We start from the raw sequence: 9,903 nt of genomic DNA on the forward strand, positions 1-9,903 counted from the left end.
ATATACATATGAAACGACATTCTCTTAAAATAAGAGTGAGGGTCACTCATACCAAAAGAGATAGTCACTTACGACCCACAAAAACAAACCTCATCACTCGAGTTGAGTGACATAAAGAAGAAGCATCATTTTGGAAAGAATTTATCGATGAATCGATTGGGAAAAAAATCTAAAAAAGCTTATTTAAAAATAACTACTTCTACACAATATAAACAGAAACATAAACTAACATTAACTACTAACCCTAATGTAGAACGGTAACTAACTAAAGTTGGTTACGCTGGTTTAAATTTAATTTGATATCAATATACTTTTTTTATGATTATTTGATATATTTAATGGTCAACGGAAAACTATTGTTTCGCATGATGTTTACACGGAAATCGATCATTCGAAAACAAACTATTAAAAGTTAACTTCGTATAACAATTATGTTAATTTATATCGAAATGTTTGAAAACTCTAAAAAGTCGTTTAACCACGTTTCTGATATCGCCTGTTAATGGCTTCCCCAAGAAAGCTGTAAGTTAGTCTATCTAATCACTCAGAAGGCTTCTGCCAATCACTATTTTTATTCCGACTTTGTGAACCGAAGGTTGTATAGTTACCCTGTGAAAACTATACAGTATAATTTGGCTTAATTTAACGTCAAAGGTTGTATAGTAACCCTGTGAAAACTATACACATTAATTTTGCTCATTTTACATCAAGGTTGTATAGTAACCCTGTGAAAACTATACATTTTTATTTTTACTCAATTTGTGTCAAAGGTTGTATAGTAACCCTGTGAAAACTATACGATATTATTCTACTGAATGTCACCTCGAATTTTTCATAGTAACCCTGTATGGAATTATAATTTATTCGTGGGAATCGCATGGAATTTCGGAATATTTCTTGGGCCATTTTGTTTTACGTACGATTCTAATTGGTTTACCAGAATTTTTATAGTCACCCTCGGGAATCTATATGAACTGTCTGAAATAAAAATTTTTAGAGATTTTCTCTGAACTAGAGTATATGATTTATGATCAAGTATTTCCATTATCCTCGGCAGTTGGAATTTTCACGCGGATCCGAGGCAATTGTGTTTGTGCTTTCACGATTGAGATATTGGTTTCGAACCAATCGTGGGGCTGTTAGCTTTAGATCATAACGTGACTAGATCTCGACATTACGTATAATTTATGTCGGTTTATTTCAAGTGAAATCCATCGAGTTCAGGAACAATTTTTTGGAATTTGCGGTTTGATTTTATACTAATTTATTTACGAGGACAATATCTCTCTTGCAAGAATATCCGTTTCAAATTCGTATCAAGTCTGATTTCAACGACGGAATATGTTCATTGGGGTTTTTTTGTGCTTCAAATAAGTAGTCAATCTTCATTTATATTGAGGTGTCTCCTAACTTTAGGGAAATATGCGACTGTGATTTAGGGGTACAAGTGTACTTATAACAATAATTACGGTGTACGTTGGGCCAATTTGGTCAGATTTGGATTTTTAACAGATATTGGTGTGCCACGCATTTTTTTTTTTTCAATTTCCATACTTAATCATTACGAGCTCCGATTTGGGTGGCAAATTTTAATTTTTTGAAAATTTGAATTCTGCGCTATTGGTGCCAAATTCTTGCTTTCCCTTCCCTATAATTATCCGGAAGTGACAATCTAGTTCGAAATATGTCTGAACCAACGGGTGATAGTGTGTCTGTGTCAGATGAAAACCCCGTCATGCAGGATAGGGGTTTATTCGATTGTGATCAATTGATCATACTATGCACTGCGATCGAGAAGCTCAATGTTCTGGAACAAACAGAATCATTACTTCAAGTCAGAGTGGATGATCTGGAGCAAAGATGGCGAAAAGTTCAAACATCATATGAAGCAGTGATGTTATCGCCAGCTTCAGATGTCCCCAAAAAACTCAAAGACAACGCAAGTATGAACTACAACATTTGCTTGGAAACTTATTATGTTGCAAGTTCCCGACTATTCGACTTGTCGAAGGTCGTGGCTTCTTCTAATCCTAGAAATGAAGCGTCCCGATTGGCCATATCCCCCAATGATTTTCCAAGCCCTCGTCAGAGTTTTTCGGATCAACACACTGATTCTCCTGGGGTATTTATCAAAGTTCCTCCATGTGATACCCAGATTTTTGAGGGTGGGTACGAAGAGTGGCCGTCATTCCGTGATATGTTCACGGCGGTCTACGGAAACCACCCAAAGCTAACAAAAGCCCAGAAGTTATATCATCTCAGGAATAAGACACAAGGCCCAGCTGGGGCAATAGTAAAACGGTACCCACTTTGTGATGATAACTTTGATTTGGCATGGAATGCTTTAAAGTCCAGATACGAGAATAAACGGGTGCTCGTGGACAATCAACTGAAGATACTTTTCAATATCCCAACGGTCACAACAGAAACTAGTGAATCCATACAGAGAATCCAATCTACTGTAAATGATTGTTTAGCGACTCTGAAGACACTAGAGGTTGATATCGATCATTGGGATCCCATTCTAATTTACTTGATTTCCATAAAGCTTCCTGATAAGACTCTCTCCCTATGGGAGGAATCTCTAAAAACCCACAATGAGCTGCCAATGTGGTCTCAGCTAGATGCATTTTTAATTAATCGATTTGAGATTGTTGAAAGATTGGCTAGTATAAAGTCTACTAAAGATAGATATGGTACAAGAGATTCTGGCGTGCAGAGCGCTCAGACTTACTCGTCACAAGAGAAATTGAACTCGTCTTGCCCACTTTGCCATTCGGATCATTCGATACGTATCTGCCCAAAATTCAGAAGATTTTCGGAACAGGAGAGAATCGATTTTGCATTTAAGAACAAATTATGCAACAATTGTCTCTCCTCCAATCATTCAAAGCAGAAATGCACGAGTAGGAATACTTGTTTTATATGTCACAAAATGCATCACTCGTTGCTACATTTAAATAAATCGGAAGCCAAGGCGCAAAATTTTAATTTTGTGGGAAGTAATTCTACGAATAGATCCGACAGAGGGTCCTCAGATAACATTCCTTCCACTTCGAAACAGGTACCAAAGGTCCATTCGAATTTTGCCTCAAATGGTGAAGTGATTTTGCTAAGAACTGCGTTAGTTCAAATTGAAATTAGGGGAGAATTATTCACAGCACGTGCACTTATCGACCCCGGCTCACAACGAACTTTTGTGTCAGAGAAACTGATGAAACTTTTACAAATTCCCTCGAAAACTGCTCAGTTTGAGATCTTTGGTATCGGGGGTAAAAATCAAACAGCTAACAAAGAATGTGAGATTTGCTTATATTCTTATCGGTTTGATTTGAAATTATCTGTGAATGCTATTGTTTTACCCAAAGTAACTCAACGTTTACCAGCTATATCTTTTACGATCCCCAACTCACAACAACTTAGAGATATCGATTTAGCTGACCCATACTTCAATGAAGCGGCTCAAATTGATCTCGTTTTGGGGAACGATTCGGAACGATTTATAAACATTGAGGGGGTTAAGAAAAACGTTTGTGGAAACACCTCCGCCTACAATACAGTTTTCGGTTGGGTTCTTAGTGGTCCCATGAAATCTGAGACGGTTCATTCTTTTACTACTAATGTAGTTACAAGCGACGCTCCCTCACTGGACAGAATTTTGCGGAAATTTTGGGAAATTGAGGAAATACCTCAGTCAAAACCACTTTCGGATGATGCGAAATACTGTGAAGAGCTTTACGCGAAAACAACTACCCGAAACGAAGACGGACGGTACATAGTACGATTACCTTTTAGTAAAGATTTTCCAGATTCAGTATATCTGGGGTCTTCCCGGTTTTTCGCTCTGGGTCAACTTAAAAGAATCGAGCAATCTCTGTCAAAGGATACAGATCTTCAAACTCAATACAATTCTGTTTTAGAAGAGTACCTCTCCTTAGGGCATATGGAAGAAACAACGAATGTCGAGATTACCTCTAATGGGAAATTCAACTCATTCTATCTTCCACATCACGCCGTCGTGCGACCCGAACACAAGACCACAAAAGTGAGGATTGTGTTTAATGCCTCCCGAAAATCCAAATCAGGATTTTCTTTAAACGATGTTTTATTAACTGGTCCAACACTTCAAACCGATTTAATCTCCACGGTTTTGAATTGGAGAAGGTACAAATTTGTCTTTTGTGGAGATATACAAAAAATGTACAGGCAAATACTTGTACATCCCGATGACCGCTCTTATCAAAGAATTGTATATCAGAGATCTCCTGATAGCCCTGTTAAAGACTACCAACTTAAAACCGTGACCTTCGGTTTAAACTGCGCGCCATACCTGGCTATACGGTCGTTATTACAACTTGCTTCTGACTGCGAGCAGCAGTTCCCAAAGGTAGCATCGATATTGCGTAACGAAACCTACGTCGATGATATTCTTTCAGGTGGTTATTCTATTGCTGAAACTAAACAACTCCAATGTCAGCTCATAAGCACCCTATCTTCGGCAGGATTCCCCGTAAAGAAGATAACAGCGAATGACCCTCAACTTTTGGAACATTTGCCACCAGAGGACTTATATGATTTAGATTTTTTACATCTCGATGAAGCAAGCTCAACAAAAACACTTGGTATTAAGTGGAATGCGTTGACGGATTCGTTTACATATGATATAAACCCAATCCAAAGTCCCTCAACTTTAACCAAAAGGAAAATATTATCAATGGTGGCTCAGCTCTTTGACCCAGCCGGGTGGATAACACCTATTATAATAAGAGCCAAAATATTAATGCAACAACTGTGGCTAGAAGGCGGTGGTTGGGATGATTTGATTAGCGAAGATTCCCGTCGGTCATGGGAACAGTTGCACTTCGACTTTTCCCATTTGAGTTCTCTGCGGATTCCTCGTTGGATCCAATACATGCCATCAGATCAAATCCAGATTCATGGATTCTCTGACGCATCTAAGGCAGCTTATTGTGCATGTGTCTATGTTAGAGTCCAAGTTTCTGACTACGTTGTGTACTCAAACCTTCTCGTTGCAAAAAGCAAAGTTGCTCCACTTCAAACAGTATGTTTACCACGATTAGAACTAAATGGAGCAGAATTGCTTGCAAAACTCGTAAGCTATGTGGTCAGTTTATTTGAATTCAAGGACTCTGATATAATTCTATGGACAGACTCGTCCATTGTTCTGGGATGGCTCTCAAAACCTCCGTGGTCTTGGGAAACATATGTTGCAAATCGTACATCCAAGATCCACACCCTTGTTCCACGAGCACAATGGCGACATGTGTCCACACACGACAACCCTTCTGATTTGGGCACAAGAGGTTGTAGACCACAAGATCTTCAGAATAACTTACTTTGGTGGAATGGGCCATCTTGGTTGACAAATCCGCCAACAACTTGGCCAAAGAGCAATCCAGTTCCCACTCCCGAAACAGGAAGAAACTTTCAGGCCTTTAATGTTATTTCGGAAACTTTTGATATACTAGACAGATTCTCGTCTTACTCAAAAGCTTTACGGGTGGTATCTTATATTTTCCGGTTTTATAACAGACTGCGTCGCAATGGCAATGTTGACACCAACTCTTCCATTGATTTAACTCACAACGAAATCGTATGCTCAAAGAAAAGATTGATAAGTCTAAGCCAAAAACATTACTTCAAACGGGAATATGATGCTATTTTACTGAAAAATCCATTACCGAAAGATAGCCCATTAATCCCAATCAATCCCTTCATAGATCAAGATGACATACTTCGCGTGAACGGTCGTCTAGCACATTCGACATTGCCATACAATGAAAGCCACCCAATAATTCTCCCCGGGAATTCTAGGCTTTGCTGTCTATTCCTTTCACACTTACATAATTTCCTAGTTCATGCGGATTGTCTGCTCATGTGTAGAATGGTGCAGACAGAATTCTATATTTCAAGATTAAAACCCAGAGTGAAATCCATTATCCGCAAGTGCAAAGTGTGTATTATTTTTAAACAGAAGTCATGTTCACAAATCATGGCGCCATTACCACTCGATAGGTGTACCATTACCCCACCGTTTCATATAACCGGACTCGATTTCGCGGGTCCGTTTGAACTCAAAACATCCCACTTGCGAAAAGCTCCCATTGTGAAAGGTTATGTGTCGGTATTTGTGTGTTTCTCAACGAAGGCCATACATTTAGAGCCCTGTTCTGACCTCTCATCAGCAGCTTTTGAAGCCACGTTTGCTCGATTCGTTGGGAGGCGAGGACTACCCAGAAGGGTAGTATCGGATAATGGGCGGAATTTTGTCGGCGCCAGCAGGGTACTTTTAAGGGAATTTTCGAAATTTATAAAATCTACTACGAAAGATATATCGGACAAATATGCTTCTCATGGATTTGAGTGGAGTTTTATTCCACCTCATGCGCCACATATGGGCGGCCTCTGGGAGGCAGCCGTTAAAAGTTTCAAGCACCACTTTAAGAGAATTGCTGGGTCCTATAAATTTACTTACGAACAATTTGCGACGATATTGGCTCGAATAGAGGGTGTGCTTAATTCTCGTCCCATTAGCGCGATATCAGAAGATCCATCGGATCTGACAGCCCTCACCCCTGGTCACTTTTTAAAAGGGTCTCCCATGTTGTCTTTACCAGAGCCACTCGCCCAAAATATGTCTCTAATTAATAAATGGACAAAGCTCAAAGCTTTGCATCATCAATTCGCTGTACAGTGGAAAGATGATTACCTCAAATCACTACAGAAACGCTATAAATGGAAGCAGCCGAACTCGAATGTCAAAATCGGTGATTTAGTAGTATTAATCGACGATTTGATGCCTCCAAGTGAATGGCGATTAGGCCGAATTGAACAAATTCATTCCGGACCAGATGGTAACATACGAGTTGTTGACGTTCGAACTGCGACAGGACTCGTTAGTCGCCCCATTGTAAAGCTTTGCCATCTACCTTTTCTAAACACCGAAAACTCCTAACAATCAAGCTACTAACACAATCTTCACGTACTTCATGTCCGTGAAGAACTCATTTCCATTAACAAATATTCGAATTTATATTTTACAGCACCATACCGAAATCTAATCTATATCGTTCCATGGTATGCAAAGGCTTCCACAGCATTCGAGTTTGTCCCCGGTTCATAAAAATGACGCCGCTAGAAAGAAGTCGTACCGTAAGGCTTCATAAATATTGCATCAACTGCTTAGCAAAAAGTCATACGGTAGCCAAATGTACATCTAAAAACAAATGTAGAAAATGCAAGAACTATCACCACACATTGTTACATCCACAACGTAAGACGGTATCCTCTCATCCCAAAACCAAACGAAGAGCTGCAAAACAAAAACAACAAAATATTGAATCACATCCAACCCGAATGAATAAACCCAAACGGAAGACAACAAATAAAACTTCACGTCGTCAAACAACCCAACATCCCAAGACGTCATCAGCAGGCAACAAGAACAACAGCGGCAACCCAACCATAGACCCTTATGTTCTATCGGACGCAATCCGGTCACTTGCTTCGGTGCTATGCGCTAGCCACGGCTCGGCCAAATCCTAGGCCCGGCGCCATGTATAAACCTATAGCTTTATACTTAATAACATTTGAATTTTCTTATTTGAATTTAATTTGTAACTGCCATTTGAATTTATATTACCAAAATATCTACAGTTTGAAAATAACTAAGATCTACGAATGTCAATGAAAATGAATTATAATGTACTAAAAAAGATACAAATTTAGAAATAGCGACTTCTTGGGAAGTCACTCTAGCTAGTTAGGGTCACTTTTATTTTACCAACCGCAGAAGAAGCTACAAACTTACTGGTGAGGAACCTGAGCTCCAATAAACCACATATTGAATTGACTCCTCTTGGTGTTTTTATTTCTTTGTTTCCTCCACTTGGGTTTATTTACTTGTGTGGATTGAATTCCCTGTGAGATTCTATTCCACAAGTAACCCCTCTTGTCTCCTATAGCCAATCGTTTGCTCTGGTGAGATTAGAAGATCTCTGCGAAATAGAAATACAGTCCACAACAACAACAGACAACCCGTCACATCCAGCTCCATCATCATAGTCAGCCAGTGTGTTGGAGCCCCTCTTCTTCTTACGTAGCCCCCTGACTACAGCATAAAGCCCCAATATTATTCAATTAGGTAAAACAAAGGCCGATTAAATACGTATATAAAGGGTATGTAGGGAAGAAATAATTATGAACCGATATGAACTTTTGTGTGGTAATTATAAAGCCAGAAGTGAAGTATGGGGGTCGCTTTATATGGGGGCTATATACAATTATGAACACGATTCTACAAAAAATGCCAAATTTTTTACTGTTTGCTAGATTGCTAGAATTCTTGATGTTTTGGAAGAACTTACAAAATATTCCTCTCCAACTAAGAGGTGCTTCATAAATTTCCTATAGAAATGAAATTTTAACAAAATTTTCTATAGAAATAAAATTTTAACAAAATTTTCTATATAAACGTTTTGACAAAATTTTGTAAAGAAATAAAATGTTGACAAAATTTTCTATGGTAGATTCAAAATTTTGTAGATTATTTTTGGCTTGCGTTGCAATGGTGATTATAAACCGAAAAGTGCAAATTTTTCTGTGATTGGGGATCGGTTTATCTCGGGGCTTTAAATGAATACAGATTGATACTGACCAACTCTCACATGGTTGTTATCGGTCATATACTAGCGCAATTTTAAACGGATCGGATGAATTGCTCCTTCAAGAGGCTCCAGAGGTCAAATCTGGAGATCGGTTTATATGGGCGCTATATATAATTATCGACCGATATGGACCAATTCTGACATGGTTGTTAGAGACCTGGTACCAACACCACGTACCAAATTTCAACCGGATCGGATGAATTTTGCTCCTCCAAGAGACTCTGCAGGTCAAATCTGGGGATCGGTTTATAAGGGGGCTATATATAATTATGGACCGATGTGGATCAATTTTTGCGTGGTTATTAGAAACCATACACCAACACTATGTACAAAATTTCAGCCGTATCGGATCCAATTTGCTTCTCTTTGAGGCTCCGCAAGCCATCGGTCGGTTTATATGAGGGCTATATATAATTATGAACCGATGTGGACCAATTTTTACTTGATTGTTGGAGACCATATACTAATACCATGTAGAGGATCCGCAAGCCAAATCTTGGGATCGGTTTATATTTGGGCTATATATAATTATGGACCAATGTGGCCAATTTTTGTATCGTTGTTAGAGAAGTTTTTATCTTTAATCCAAAAAAATCAATGTCTCAGTTAAGTTAAAAATTATTTTTTAATGCATTGTTTTTTTTTTACTTTAAGGAAAATTTGCCTTACATCAAAAACACACGACATTAACTAAGAAACACACATTTAAAAGATTCATGTCCTAAATTTAAAGAACAAAATGTCTAACCCAATGATTATGCACTTTCTTTTAATTAAAATTTCTTTATATTAAAGAAATTTGTCCTTAATATTGTGTAAATTACGTATCCTAAAATTTTTTTCATTGTTGGAAGTTCATTTGAATTTTCTTTTTGTGATATTTAATTGTCCAAAAACTTAATTTTGAGTTTAAACCGCCAAATAGGGTATTTACCAAGATTTATCCATAAAACAAGTAAGGAAAATTTAAAGTCGGGCGGGTGGTGCAGGATATAATCTTTGTAGATCTACATTTTCGATACCATATCACATCCGTCAAATGTGTTGGAGGCTATATATAAAGGTTTGTCCCAAATACATACATTTAAGTATCACTCGATCTGGAGAGAATTTGATAGACTTCTACAAAATCTATAGACTCATAATTTAAGTCGGCTAATGCACTAGGGTGGAACACAATGTTAGTAAAAAACAAGTAAGGAAAGTCTAAAGTCGG

At 38.2% G+C, this 9,903-nt stretch overlaps 1 protein-coding gene across 1 annotated transcript; it reads left to right on the forward strand.

Annotated features, from left to right (window-relative positions):
* Positions 1-1,684: 1,684 nt before the first annotated feature.
* LOC142231316 (uncharacterized) lies at positions 1,685-7,082 on the forward strand. The gene is made up of 2 exons (XM_075301931.1): positions 1,685-6,931; positions 7,065-7,082. Exons 1-2 carry the CDS (start codon positions 1,685-1,687, stop codon positions 7,080-7,082), a joined length of 5,265 nt encoding a protein of 1,754 aa, XP_075158046.1.
* The last annotated feature ends 2,821 nt before the right edge of the window (positions 7,083-9,903 follow it).

The sequence above is a fragment of the Haematobia irritans genome, chromosome 3 (genome assembly GCF_050003625.1).
Source record: "Haematobia irritans isolate KBUSLIRL chromosome 3, ASM5000362v1, whole genome shotgun sequence".
Taxonomy (NCBI): Eukaryota; Metazoa; Arthropoda; class Insecta; order Diptera; family Muscidae; genus Haematobia; species Haematobia irritans.

Bases quoted from the DNA above. Each gene is read 5' to 3' on its own strand.
- LOC142231316 (XM_075301931.1), top strand. From the start codon at position 1,685: ATGTCTGAACCAACGGGTGATAGTGTGTCTGTGTCAGATGAAAACCCC.